The sequence below is a fragment of the Physeter macrocephalus genome, chromosome 11 (genome assembly GCF_002837175.3).
Source record: "Physeter macrocephalus isolate SW-GA chromosome 11, ASM283717v5, whole genome shotgun sequence".
NCBI classification, from domain to species: Eukaryota; Metazoa; Chordata; class Mammalia; order Artiodactyla; family Physeteridae; genus Physeter; species Physeter macrocephalus.
The window spans coordinates 57,731,388-57,745,376 of NC_041224.1; the positions used below are offsets into that span (position 1 = coordinate 57,731,388).

Below are 13,989 nucleotides of genomic sequence, written 5' to 3' on the forward strand. Positions count from 1 at the left end.
CATGTCTGGTTGGCAGGTGAGGAAATCAGCAGAAAGCTGAAATGAGTCACCCAAAGTCACACAGCCAGTCAAGTGGAAGAGCAAGGACCTGGGACCAGGACTTGGGATTCTCAGCCTCTCATACCCTGGCATCCAGACTTGACCACTGCATGAAGGTGTTTGGGGATGCGAGCCAGCTGCAGGATGGCAAATTACAGGATACTTAGAGGTTACTAAGCCCAGAAGGCTGGGTTTGAAATCTCTCTGTGCCTACCCATAGGGACACTCTAAGAAGTTTGTCCTTCCAGAGAGCTCTACACGCACACGCACACACGCACACACACACACACACACGGCTTAATGCAGCAAGGAGCATCTTCCTGAACCTCGATGACAGTCCTGTAGCCCCTGTGCCTACCCATAGGGACACTCTAAGAAGTTTGTCCTTCCAGAGAGCTCTACACGCACACGCACACACGCACACACACACACACACACACGGCTTAATGCAGCAAGGAGCATCTTCCTGAACCTCGATGACAGTCCTGTAGCCCCACTCTCTGGAGCTCTCTCCAGTCTTTTACAAACTTTCTCCTTCACCCTGACTCTGGATGCCCTGCACCCCAAGCTTTCCTCTCCCTGGGAATTATCCTGGTTTGCTTACATAGCCTGCCTGACAGAGGCAGAAGGAGACACCAGCCCCTCCCACACTCTACCCAGGGCCTGCTTCCCTGCTGGCCTCTCTTCGGCCTGCTCACGTGGGCAGAGTCAACCTCATGATGCGCCAGCCAGACCCTGTTGCTTTTCTGCTCAGACCCCTGGGTGCTCCTCATCTCCCTTGAGTCAAAGCCCAAGTCCTTTCAGGATCCCCTGCCCATTTCCTCCCTGACTTTATCTATCACCGCTCTCCCCCTGGCTTCATTGCTCTTCTTCAAGTACCCCGAGCACACTCCCACCTCAGGGCCTTTGCACCGTGTCCCTCTGCCGGGCACACCTCCCTCCCTTAGCCGCCCGGCTCACTCCCCACCTCCTATGGGCCTTTGCCCAAATGTCACTTTCATTCTGAGGCTTTTCCTGACCACCCTACGTAAAATCTACCTCCCCCTTCTCTGCATTCCCTACTCCTTTTCCTGTTTTATTTCTCTCCATAGCATCTAGCATCATCTCCTATGCTCTATTTTTACTTGTTTAGTGTGTGTTTCCATCTACTAAAGTTGAGCTCCATGAGGGCAGAGATTTGTGTCTGTTTGTTCACTACTGTATCACCTGGACAGTGAACAGAACATAGTAGGGGCTTAAAAAATTTTTGAATGAATGAATGGTGCTCAATGGATGTCAAAAGAATAAACAAATTAATCACATGGTCAATCAATCAACGGAAAAACCCACAGAGAGAGGCTGTCGGATTTCAGAGGAGAGGGGTATCATTTCTGGCAAGGGGTGGGGTGGGCGGATGACCAGGGGAGACCTTCATGAGAGGGTGATGAGCTGTGGGGTGCACAGCACACCGTGGGAAGAGTGGGATCTCAGAACAGCGGCAGCTCAGAGGCCACTTCTCCGGCTCCAGTGGAGGGGAGGAGACGGGAATTGGAAGTGCTAATCATCCTATGAAGAATTGCTCCTCTTGGCGGTGGAATACACACAGGGCTGGTCTGTTTATTTTCCTTTGGCCCCAAGCAGCTGGGCCTCTTTATTTCATCCTAATTGCTTTGCTTCAAGTTGCTGTCACTTCCCAGGAACAGTGGCAAGTTTAACTGTGCTGGTGGGAGACACAGCTGTCGGGCAGACAGGCCACCTCTGAGCAGGCACATTGTGGCCATGGAATACGGGACCCCCATGGAGGGGGATCTCCCGGGACTCATCCCAGCAGTGTCCTCTGCAACCCTCATGATTCTGCCCTAGCTGAAGTGGGGAGCCTCTCTCTCTGGCACCTCAGCAACTAACAAAAGCGGTAAAGGGGTCCTTTTTTTTTTTTTTTTTGCGGTACGCGGGCCTCTCTCACTGCTGTGGCCTCTCCCGTTGCGGAGCACAGGCTCCGGACGTGCAGGCTCAGCGGCCATGGCTCACGGGCCTAGCTGCTCCGCGGCATGTGGGATCTTACCGGACCGGGGCACGAACCCGTGTCCCCCGCATCGGCAGGCGGACTCTCAACCACTGCGCCACCAGGGAAGCCCTCTTTACCTTTCTGATATTAAGGTGTCTCGACTCTAGACAGGGAGGGTAATTCCTGTCCCAGAGGATGGTTATGAGAGTCAAATATGACCTAGAGGCTAGCACAGGTTATGCTCACCATGCATATTCCTTTCTCCTCCCTCCCCCTCCTCACTCCTTATTGAGACCCTTTCTGTGAGACAGGCATGGGTGGGATGGCCCTGCAGTCCACGCATTTATCACTCAGTGAGGAAGGAGGATGGCAGAACAGGTAAGCATCGGCTTTGGCATCAGGAGACCTGGGTTCATATTCCGGCTCCATCACTTGCCAGCTGTGTCATCTTGGGCAAACTCGGTTTCTTTATAAAATGTTGAGGATGATAAGGCTTACCGTACAGAGTTGTTGTGCAGGTAGATCACAGGAAGCCCCTGTAGCTTTCCCAGGAGGGAAGGAGGTTGGAGCCTGAGTGTGAAGAGCCTTGAACGCCAGGCTGAGAACGTGGGCCTGTTCTGTAGGAAAAGGGAGCCATAGAAAGGGTTTGAGGTGGAGACCATGGAAGACAGATATCGTGCTTCTCAAATTCCAATACTAGGCCCCTCGACCGCCCTTCCTGCCCCTCTAGATCCACTCTCCCCTCCTCCTGCCTCCCGCCCCAGGAGGCTGCCCTTTGGGTTATATCACTGGCTCTCTTGATTTTGGCTCCCCATGGGGGCACCTGAAGAAGACGAGGGGTAGGGAGGAGTGGGAGGTCCAGGGACTTCGTTGGTGGCTCCCTCCTTGCCAGGCTGCCTCACACTGACTTTTTTTCCTCCAGTGACCAGAGTCACAGCTCCTGTCAGGTCGCCCTTCCCGTGCAGCCCTCTCAGTCTCCAGGTTGTGTTGGCCACCTCTCCCCTCCCCCTGCAGGCCTGGGGATGGTGAGAGCCCCACTGTTGCCAGCCTGGCACTACCCCTATAGTAGTAGCCTCCACTCTTGGTAAACAGCCTCTTTCCTCAAGTCTCCTCTAATGATGTGATGTGACTTGCCATCTCTTTCCTGCCATGATACGTGCCCTGTTCGCTCTGGCTCTCGTCTCTCTGGTCATCTGTAACCGAGTGGCTTGGTTTGCTACAACAAAGGATACAGGCTTACCTAGTGTTACTGCGCTTCGCTTTATCGTGCTTCGCAGATGTTGCTTTTTTTTTTACAAATTGAAAGTTAGTGGCAACCCAGCGTTGAGCAAGTGTCACGCCATTTTTCCAACAGCACTTGCTTACTTTGGGTCTCTGTGTCCCATTTTGGTAATTCTCACCGTATTTCAAACGTTTTCATTATTATTATATTTATTATGGTGATCAGTGATCAGATGTTACTGTTATAATTGTTTGGGGGTGCCATGAACTGTGCTCATATAAGACCGTGAACTCAATGGATAACATTAGTTTTTATGTTATTTTCCATAACATAACATTTTATGGAAAAACCCAAACGGACTTTTTGGCCAACCCAGTAGAATACAATATAGTGTAAATATAATTTTTACACGCACTGGGAAACCAAAAAATTTGTGTGACTCGCTTTATTGTGATATTTGCTTTATTGAAGTGGTCTGGAACCGAACCTGCAATATCTCTGAGATATATGCCTGTACTGGAAAATGTCCATCTCAGTATCTTGGCCTGATTACACAGTGATGGGAACCAGAGAAATGTCTTACCAGAAGGGGTGGTGCCTCAGTGACCGGAAGCTAGGGCCTTGCCTCCCAAGCCACTTGAATTTGAGGGGAAAAAAGTGACCTTTAGAAGCTCTTGGAGGAGTGGCTGGGAATGAAACAACCAAATGCAGGAGCTCCAGGGAGCACAGCTTCTGCTGCCCCCTCCCAAGTTAGGGACCAGGCAGGTCTGCAGCCCTGGCCGCTAGGCAGGGCCTGGTTCTCCACTGCCCTGGCCAGACCTGACCTTTACTAGGTTTAACCAAGGGGTCCTGAAGGGGACAGCAGGGAGCCCTAGAGACATTTTATTCCAGGCCCAGCCCTGCCACCCATTTGCTGGGTGATGTCGCGCCCAATGCTCTACCTCTCTGAGCCCCACTTTGCATCTGTCACTGAAGATGATAGCCTTTGGTGCACACATTCGCTGTGTGGTCAAGTGAGGGGATGTGTGCGCATGTTCACTGGTGGTCAAGTGTGGGGACGTGTCTGCAGGCCCGTGGTGAGGGGAACCCAGTGCTCCAGCTTCTAGCTCAGACTTTCTGGATTCTAACTCAGTTCTAGCACTTTTTGACCAGGTGACCTTGGGCAGTTCTTAACCTCTCTGAGCCTCAGGTGGCATCTGTCAATGAAGACTGTTTGGGTGGTGAGCGAGCTAGTACACAGAAGGAGCTTAGGATAGTACCAGGCCCTCAGCAAGTGTCAGTAAACCCCAGAAAACTTTCCACCCTCAGGCGAGGTCAGTGGGTTATCTTGCCAGTAGCAGTCGTTCTGGCTTCAGATGGAGAAGGCAAATAATGACTACATGGTGTGGTTGGGAACCTCAAAGAGGGCCTTTGGCCTTGAAAGCATCTTCCACCATTCTTCCTGGTTGGCCATTATCTCCAGAGTGTAACCCCGGGACCTTGCACTGTCTTAGGGTCACAGGCCTGGTGGGGTGGAAGGGCAGGCACGTGAGTCCTCTCGCCAGACACTGAGGCAGTGTCATCCCTGTGATCCTTGGGCCCCAGCCCCTGTACCCGAAGGCACTGAACCCTTGGGGAGCTCAAAATACTTCTCTTAGCTTCAGCAGCAGTGACCTACCTTGAACCCCGAGAACAATTATCACTCAGCCATTTCCTTGGCCACCTGCCCCCACGTAGCCTGGCATCGGGGTAGGCAGAGCAAAGCTGCTCATCATAGAGACAGGGCTGGTCACCTCCTTGACCAGCAGTAACCACTCCTCTCCTCAGAGCTCAGCCTGGTCCACCACAGAGAGCATGGTCACTGCTTCCAGCCTGCTCAGGGACAGTGACCCATGCTTGTTTCTGTCCAGCCCTGCTGCCATCAAAAAGGGGCCATGTGCTCCCTAAAGGAGCACATAATGGGGACCATGAGCCAACTTGGACCTCTGTCCCTTCCACGGGGCACTAGGGGCCTTGTGCAGATTAGCACCGGCACCCTCCCAGCAGCCACAAGCATGCCTTACTCACTCTGGTCCCAGCCACGTGGTCCCTCCAGGCTCTGAGGGGCTGGGCACTAAGGAATGGGGACCGGCTGCCTTTGTCCCCTGAAACCACTGTGCTGATAGTGTCATCCCAAGTACCCAGAGCTTCCCTTAATACTTTCTGGTGAGTCTTTCACCTGACAATTCAGTGAAACCTCTATGGAAGCCAGTTACCTTTGGCATGGCCACTCCCCAGAGGGCTAACTTTCATGGTTTCCCTCCTTCCCTACCTTCCTCCCTCTTCCTTCTGCAGACACTCAGAGCACCTCCTCTACCACAAGCTGCGCCAGGCACGGGGGCAGAGAGACAAAGCAGGTTCGGTCCCAACCCCCAGGGCTTCACATGGAATGACGGAGGTGCCCCTTCAGCAGTTACAGGAACACAAGGTGTCTCTGATGGATATAATAAGTCCCTTGGTGAGACCCAGGACCTCCAAGCCTCCTGGCTGCCCATGCCTTGGCCCATATTTCCCTCATCCTGCTTTACAGTCTTAGACTTTTCTCTAGATTTGAGGGGTGACAGGACACCCTCTGCCCCATTTGGCGCTGCCTTTACTCATATTCTCTCATTGCATCCAGCAAGGTGCTTTGGTTGTCAGCAAGAGAAACCAACTTTGGCTAAGTTAAGGAGAGCAGAATTCTAGTGGAAGGACGTTGGGTAGCTCCAGGCTCCCAGGGAAGGTCAGAGCACTGGCTGAGAAAGGACAGAATGAGTGTGCTCAAGGTGACACGCCAGAGTTGGCCTGGCCCTGTGCAGGTGACATGTGCCCACCCACTGGTCAGGAGAGGACAGGGCACTTTGACAACAAGATGACCCACAGCTGGGGGAGGTAATTCCTCCAGGTTCACTGGTATCATTTAAAAATAAGGGAGGGGCTAACCAAAAGTTTATCCAAGTTTGCTTTCTAAATCAATAAACTCTGCCAAATACTCAACCAAAAAAAGGGAGAATGGCCCCTAGCTGGGTGGCCAGAAAACAGCAGTGCTCACTATGGTCTCCCTTCCATCCCCCATGTTGGCACCACTGTGTCAACTCTGTAGCTCGCTGGCTGCAGCATCAAATCCAAACTCCCCAAGGCCCAGCCACAACTCTCCAGGCACACTGAGGAGCTCACCACTTCCCTCCCACCCCAGGTGGTCTCATGCCTGAGTGACAGCGGCCTGGAATGCCCTTCCTCTCCTTCTCCATGAGAAGAACTCCTGCCCATCCTGCAAGACCCAGCTCAGTTGTGCCCCCTCCTGGTCGACACCTCGTGCCAGCCTGAGGTTCATCTCTCAGCCTGGCTCAAGCTCCTGCAGGTGGGGGCTCACCTCTGCCTGGAGGCTGCCCTCCCTGCACCAGCATCGGTGGCTTAGGAGCTGTCTGTCCCCATGGCGGAGCTCCTGATGTTCTCCCCGCCACCCCCCATCTCTTCCTTGTGCCCAGCACAGGGTCAGCGGAGGCTCATGACATTGCTTGGCTGCTGAGGGTTTCAGAGTCTGTGATTAAGCCATGCCCTGGGCTGGACTGTCCTGGGTCCCTGGTTCCCCAGCCCCCTGGCTTTCATCCTTCTACCCTCACCCGGCACCCAATGAATGTCTCTGTTCAGCCTGGAAACATTTTCTTAACGTCAAAAAAAAAATAAATAAATAAAATCATAGGTTAAAAATCTCGAGCAATAAAACAGCAGATGACGTTGCATGGGCAAGTTCCCAGAGGACACAGAACACACGTCTCCTGAGTGGGTGGCCTTATAAGGACAGGTTCGGGAGGAGATGGGCAGGAAGCAGAGCCACCCGCCAGCAGAGGGGGAGGTTGGCGTCGGGGTGGGTGCCCCACCGCTGGGCCGGGAGTGGAGCCAGCAGGCTCGGACCCAGCCCCATAGGAGGAGGTGGAAAAGTACCACCTCCAGAGGTCCTCGCTGGGCCAAAGCCCGCCTGTCCTTCCGCCTTCCCTGCATCAGCAGCACAGGCTCTGACCTGCTGCCAGCCAGCTGCCACGCTGCCCTACACCGCCCAGCCGAGCACCGGGAAGCCGCCCACCCCAGGACAGGCCATTTCTCATTCTTCTTCCCACTTGCCTGCACTCGTGGCCCAGCAGGGCTTGGCACCCAGCTGGCACCCAGTAAAGCTGTATTGGCTGGAAGATTAGTAAGTGAGTTGTTGTTTGGTGGTAGTTTTAGCTCATCAGCTGGGCTGTAAGACCTGGAATACAGGGGCAGCGCCTTCTCGGGGAGACCAGTGCACAGCTGAGCAGGTGCTTAACAAAGGATTCGGTGCTTGAGTGGGGCCTGCCTTTGAGTAGAGCTGAGCGATCAGTTCTTACCTCACTCAGGATCACTTTGTCCCCGGCATGAAGGCACACACCTCCACAACTGCTCCAGAGAATGCCTGTGACAGGGGCTTCACTCCTCCTGAGGACAGTGTGTGTGTGGGTATAAGAGAGAGAGGGAGTTTCTAGGAGATTCCTGGTTGTTTAAGGGTTCTTCTGAGCCCAGCATGTCTGGAAACAAAGCCCTCACCCTTGGGGTCAGAGGGTGAGGGGAGGTGTGCACCAGGAGGCCCTGTCCTGAGGGAGGGGCTCTGGAAGCCTCCCCCAATCTCATTAGGAAAGACTCTTTCCAGAGCTCCCCAAAGCCCCAAATCCTCCTTGAAGTGAGCCTAAAAAGAGACAGAATGGATGGTGAAATAAGGTGAAACCTGGGAGTGCCACCCCATCCCTTGGCAGGCTTTTTACTCAGCCAAACTTTATCATTTATGAGCCACTGTTCATGAGGTAAGCATTGCTGTCTCCCTGAATCCTCTTTTAAAAGGCAAAGCGTGTTTCTCTGCAGGGGCCGACAATCACCTCTCTAATCACCAGATAAGATAGGAAGACAGGGCAGCGAGAGATCAGGATGGGGAGGGGGCAGGGAGGGAGTGTGGAAGGAAGGGGGCTGAGAGGGGAGGAGGGTCCGGGAAGAGGAAGCTCCTGACACCTCCACGTGATCCTTGGAGGCCAACTGTGACCTGAGGGTGTGTCCTCCTCCACTATCTCCAGAATGGAAGTGTCAGGGCCAAGAGGAGGCACTGGCAGCCCCTCAGCTGGCACTGCTCCCGGTGCCAGGAGAATGTTGTCAGCTGCAGAAGGTTGACTCAAGTTGAAGCAAGAGCCCCAGAGGCTCCTGTTAGAGGTGAGAGAGAAGAAGAGCCAGCTGTGTCAGCTTGAGCCTGGTGAGGGCCCAGGCTCAGGCCCTGACCCCTGGGTAAGGCCTGCTCCACTGTCATTTTGTTCCAAAATAGAAATGTCCTTTGTATAAAGAGTAATGCAAAACACAGCAAAACTCCCTTATGTGACTGCCTGAAATTCCACCATTAGTCACGTATTATTTTGGGTTAAGCATTGCCCCCTGTGCTGGACTGAATAATGGTTCCCCAAAGACATCCATGTCCTAATCCTTGGAGTTATCTACCTTACATGGTAAAAGGGACTTTGCAGATGTGATTAAGTTAAGGATTTTGAGATGGGCGATTATCCAGATGGGCCCAATATAATCATAAAAGTCCTTATAAGAAGGAGGCAGAAGGGTCAGCTAGTTAGAGGGCACACATTTCCCTGGGAAGGGAACACACAAAGAACTTGAGGTTTCAGCCTGAAATAGTTTCTGAGGGCCTCCCACACACACACCACACCCTCCCCATCAGAGTCAGGAGGGCTTCTTCAACCTGCTGGCACTGGGTCTCTGAGGGAACATGTTTGGGACACAGAAGAGGAGACAGAGTATATGGGGACAGAAGTAAAAGCAAAGCCTCAGGGAGAACTTGCTTCATTCTGCATCCTCGGGCCAGGCCTTGGTCACCACCTGGTCCCCTGACTCGACCATCCACCTGGCTTCCTCTCCAAGGGTCACATTGTTTAGACTCTGGCTTCTGGTAGCTGAGTGTGTCATCTGCTGCTGTTTCAAGGGGCCACCAATGACCCTTACTGTTAGCTGTAGAGATTATCTTTCTCCCAGAATCCTCTGCTCAAAACACCTTCTTAAACCCTGCTGAACAAAGAGGCTGAGTCACTGGGGGAGAGGTTCTCCCAGGTTTTCTGAGTTTGATTATAAATGCTGGAGATTTGTTAACCATAATGATAATGAGAAGGATGACAGAGTAAAGGTAGTAGTGATTATAGAACAAAGCAGGGTATAAATATGTATAAATAAGTAAATAGCTACTAGATGCCATGTCACAAGCTTCCTGTACACTCTCCTGTTCAATCATCCTAACTGGGAAATTTTAATGTCCATATTTTATGAATAAGGAACTGAGGCACAGAGAGGTTATGTGACTTGCAAAAGGTCACATAGATAGTTTGTAATAGGGCTGTAGTTTCAGCCCAAATCTGACTTCAGAGTCTATGATTTTAACTACCACAATATTCTACCTCCTAAAAAATAATTTAAACTAACTGTGCCCATTGATGTCTCATTTTTAACCAAGCAATAGTTTTCTAGGGATGGGAAAGTTTGGGGCAGATGGGAGAAGGATGGGAGAGTGACATGGAGGAAGGCCCTGTGACGTGGGGGAGAGGCCAGCCAACTGGTCGCCTCTAAACAAGGGGACCTAATAAGGTGGCAGACTGAGGCCAGATTACCTTAATCAAAACATAAATAGCTTTAGATTTAACATTACATCTTAGAAATTGAATTTGAATTTTACTGTCTTTTCCAAGAGCAGTTTTATTTTTGACTAACTTAATGCCATCTCACCAATTTCTCAAATAGTTTTATGTTGCCTGTAAGTTATTTAAAGCAAGTTTCAAGGCCAAAGAATATTTTTAATGTAATTTCAAGTTGGCAGGCATTGAGGCTTAGTGGAAAGCACCCAGGGGCTGGATGGGCCACAGGAAACCTGGGTTCTAGTCCCAAACTTGTTGTTTAAGCCTGTGTAGGCCTCCAGAAGTCCTCACTGCATGTTCAAACAAGATTTTATTTGCATTTTTTACAGGCCTCAACTCCAGGTCCAGCCCTGTTTGTTGGGTGGAGGGGGCTGAGAGGTTTTGGTTCTGTGCTAATTGCTGCAGGTCATTGCTCAGGGCAGCTGAGAAGGGCAGAGGCATCAGCATCTTGTCTTCTGACCTCTGCTTGCCTGAGTCATGAGCAGCTCCAGCAATTTGTCCCCTCAATCCCTGGGGACCTCCAGAAGCTAGGCCTGGGGTGACTGGAGACAACTTTGGTCCCAACCTGCCCAATCCCCAAATGAGGAAAGACTGACATAGGACCACAGATTGTGAGAGCAGAAGCCATGGGCCCATTACACTGAATAAAAATCCCCAGAGATAACTGGGCTAAAAATAGACACGTAGATGAATGGAACAGAATAGAGAAACCAGAAGTAAACCCACTCATATGTGTGGTCAATTAATTTACAATCAAGGAGCCAAGAATATACAATGGGGAAAAGACAGCCAGTCTCTTCAATAAATGGTGTTGGGAAAACTGGACAGTCACATGCAAAAGAATAAAACTCGACCACTATCTCACACCACACACAAAAATTAACTCAAGGGAATTAAAGACTTGAATGTTAGACGTGAAACCATGAAACTCCTAGAAGAAAACATAGGCAGTAAGCTCCTTGACATCGGTTCTGGTGATGATTTTTTGAATCTGACACCCAAAGCAAATGCAACAAAAGCAAAAATAAACAAGTGGGACTACATCAAACTAAAAAGCTTTTGCACAGTAAAGGAAACTATCAACAAAATGAAGAGGCAACCTACATAATGAGAGAAAATATTTGCAAATCATATATCTGATAAGGAGCTAATATCCAAAATATATAAAGAACTCATACAACTCAACAGCAAAAAGAACACACAATATGATTAAAAAATGGGCAGAACTGAAAGGACATTTTTCCCAAATAAGACATACAGGCGGTCAACATGTACATGAAAAGATGCTCAGTATCACTAATCATCAGGGAAATGCAAATCAAAACCACAATGAGATACCATCTCACACCTGTCAGAATGACTATTATCAAAATGACAAGAAATAGCAAGTGTTGGTGAGGATGTGGAGAAAAGGGAACCCTTGAGAACTGTTAGTTCTCAAGGGAGGGAATGTATATTGGTGCAGTCACTATGGAAAACAGTGTGGCGGTTCCTCAAAAAATTAAAAATAGAACTACCATATGCTCTGGCAATTCCACTTCTGGATATTATCTAAAGAAAACAAAAACACTAACTTGCAAAGGTATCTGCATCCCCATGTTCATTGCTGCACTATCTACAAGAGCCAAGATATGGAAACAACCTAAGTGTCCATTGATGCATTCATGGATAAAGAAACTGTGGTGTAAATATACAATGGAATATTATTCATGTAAAAAAAGAATGAGATCTTGCCATTTATGACAACATGGATGGGACTTGAGGGTATTATGCTAAGTGAAATAAATAAGACAGAGAAAGACAAATACTGTATGATCTCTCATATGTGGGATATTAAAAAACAAAGAAACAAATAAAAACAAGCTCATAGATACAAAGAACTGATTAGTGGTTGCCAGAGGTGGGGGATGGAAGGGGGAGAAATGGGTGAAGGGGGTCAACAATAACAACCAAAAAATCAATTAAAAAAAGAAAAAGAAAGAATCTCCAGAAAGCCTGTTATAAAAACAAAACAGATTCCCACGGGCTGCCAAGCTGGACTTTCTGAATCAGATTATCCAGGAGTGGGGCCTTGGACATTTTAACAAACTCCCCAGGGCATTCTTATGGATAGCAGTCAGGGCTAATCACTCCACTTATCCTAAGGAAACTTAGGCCCAAAGAGGTCTTGAGCCAGTCATCAGCAGAACCAAAATCAGAATTAGGTCTTCTGACCCACAGTTAGATATTCTTTGCACCCCAAGACCAGAAACCTACAGGACCTAAAGAACTGCACATCATTTATTTGTTTTAATTTTCTTAAACTCAAAGTTACTAATGCCCATAGTTTAAAGAATCAAATATAGGTCATTTTACACAGCTTATATGAAAACACAAAGTTCCTCGCCTATGCAACTCCATCTGTCCCTCCCCACAAGGAACCACTTTTAACTCTTTTAGCTGATTCTTCTGGTATTGAAGGAAACCAGACTGTCACCCCAAAATATGCCTCTTTGACATAATTATTTTGAGCTGAAGGCAATTAAGAAGCAGCAAATGCAGGAAAAGCTCTCTCTACCCTTCCCCTCTTTTCTGCTTAAAGGCAGGATATAAATTCTCCTTTTCTGGAGACAGATTCTTGTCAGCCCAGAAATGTACCAGGGGAACCTACAAACAAACCTTACTCTATTAGTTCCCTCCCATATATTTACCTTCCCACAGTTTGCCATCCTTGGAAGCCTAAAACTGTTTTCCTTTGTCCTGTCATTTCTCTACAAATTTATTGTTCTTTGTTGAAGATGCTATATAAGCCAGAGTTCTAAACTGCTATTTTGAGTTACTTTTCATTGAAGTTTCTTAGGCATGATGTGTGCCGCATGCATTAATAAACCTTTTTTTTTTTTTGGTTAATCTATCTTTTTGTTAAAGAGCCCCAGTTGAAATCCTAAGGTGGGTAAAGTTTTGCCTCCTTTACAGTATTTATTCCCACCCTTGGCATCATTTGCATTTTTACAACGAGTATGCATCAATTTGTTATTCTTATGTGGTCTTCATAATACAGTCAGGATGGACTGCCAGGGATCCATGGGCACTGCGAGGTGAGTCCAGGGTCACTGGGCGCAGGCTACCAGCTCCTCCAGGGCTTGCTCACGGCGGTTGCCGTGGACCAGCAGCACCTCCTTGATCCGGTCCTGCTGGAAGCCCATGTCACTGAACTGCTCTGAGAGGCGCAGGAACTCCCCTGCCTGAGGAACAGGAGGCAGAGAGGGCGTGGGGGACTCTGTGAGGCCGGGCCTCTGCCCTGGGGAGCCCCCTCCCAGGTGCCCACTGTACATACCCCCAGAAAGCTGTGACCCCCACAGGCCAGGTGAGCCTGATCCTGGGCAGCACCTGTGGTTTCCTTGTACCTCAGTGACATGGGCTCAAACCTCCCTTCCTGTGCCAAGGAAGGGGAGCCCAGCCAGGCTGCCAGCTCTCTCTGTCCGGCTTTCTTTCCCCACTCTGGCTCGCTCCTGACTCCCTGTGCTCGGGTGCTGCACTGGGGCAGGAAGAGGAAGGCTGCATACTGGTGCCCAGAGGATGCACAACACAGGGTCTCTGTCCAGGCCCCAAACCCTGCCAAGGTCTCACACAGCACAGCCTCTGCCTGCCTTCCTCCTCGGGTCCCAGTGCTTGAAACTTCCCTGCCCCTCCTCGCTCCTCCTCCTCGGCACCTCTTCCACCCCTGCATCCCTCCCTCAGCCTCTGTGAAGACTGCTGGGCCTGGGCCAACTGCCAGTTGTGGACAGGTCACATTCATCAGGCACTTAGAATGTCCTCCTACTGGGACCACAGCCGCATGCATTCTGGGTTTCCAGGTAGGTGGCACACTCCCCGAGTAGAGTTCAAGCACCTTTCTGCTACCTATCTGGCTCCTGTCTGGGTGTCTGACAAGGAGTGAAAGTCAATGTTTGTTGTGTTGATTCAGTTAAATAACACTAAAGCCCTCCCTCCTGCTTCCTTCCCACCCCTTCCCCTTCCCCCTCCCCTACCCCTTCCCTTCCCCTTCCCCTACCCTATCCCTTCCCCTTCCCTTTCCCCTA

General features: G+C 50.1%; 1 protein-coding gene across 1 annotated transcript in view; it reads right to left on the minus strand.

The window, feature by feature from the left end:
* Positions 1–12,315: 12,315 nt before the first annotated feature.
* The window catches only part of UBAP1L (ubiquitin associated protein 1 like), a 27,811-nt gene continuing 26,137 nt past the window's right edge, over positions 12,316–13,989 (minus strand). The window contains exon 5 of the mRNA XM_007105138.4: positions 12,316–13,152. Within this exon, the coding sequence (XP_007105200.2) occupies positions 13,018–13,152 (135 nt within the window). The 3' untranslated portion in view covers positions 12,316–13,017. The remainder of the gene's footprint in view (positions 13,153–13,989) is intronic.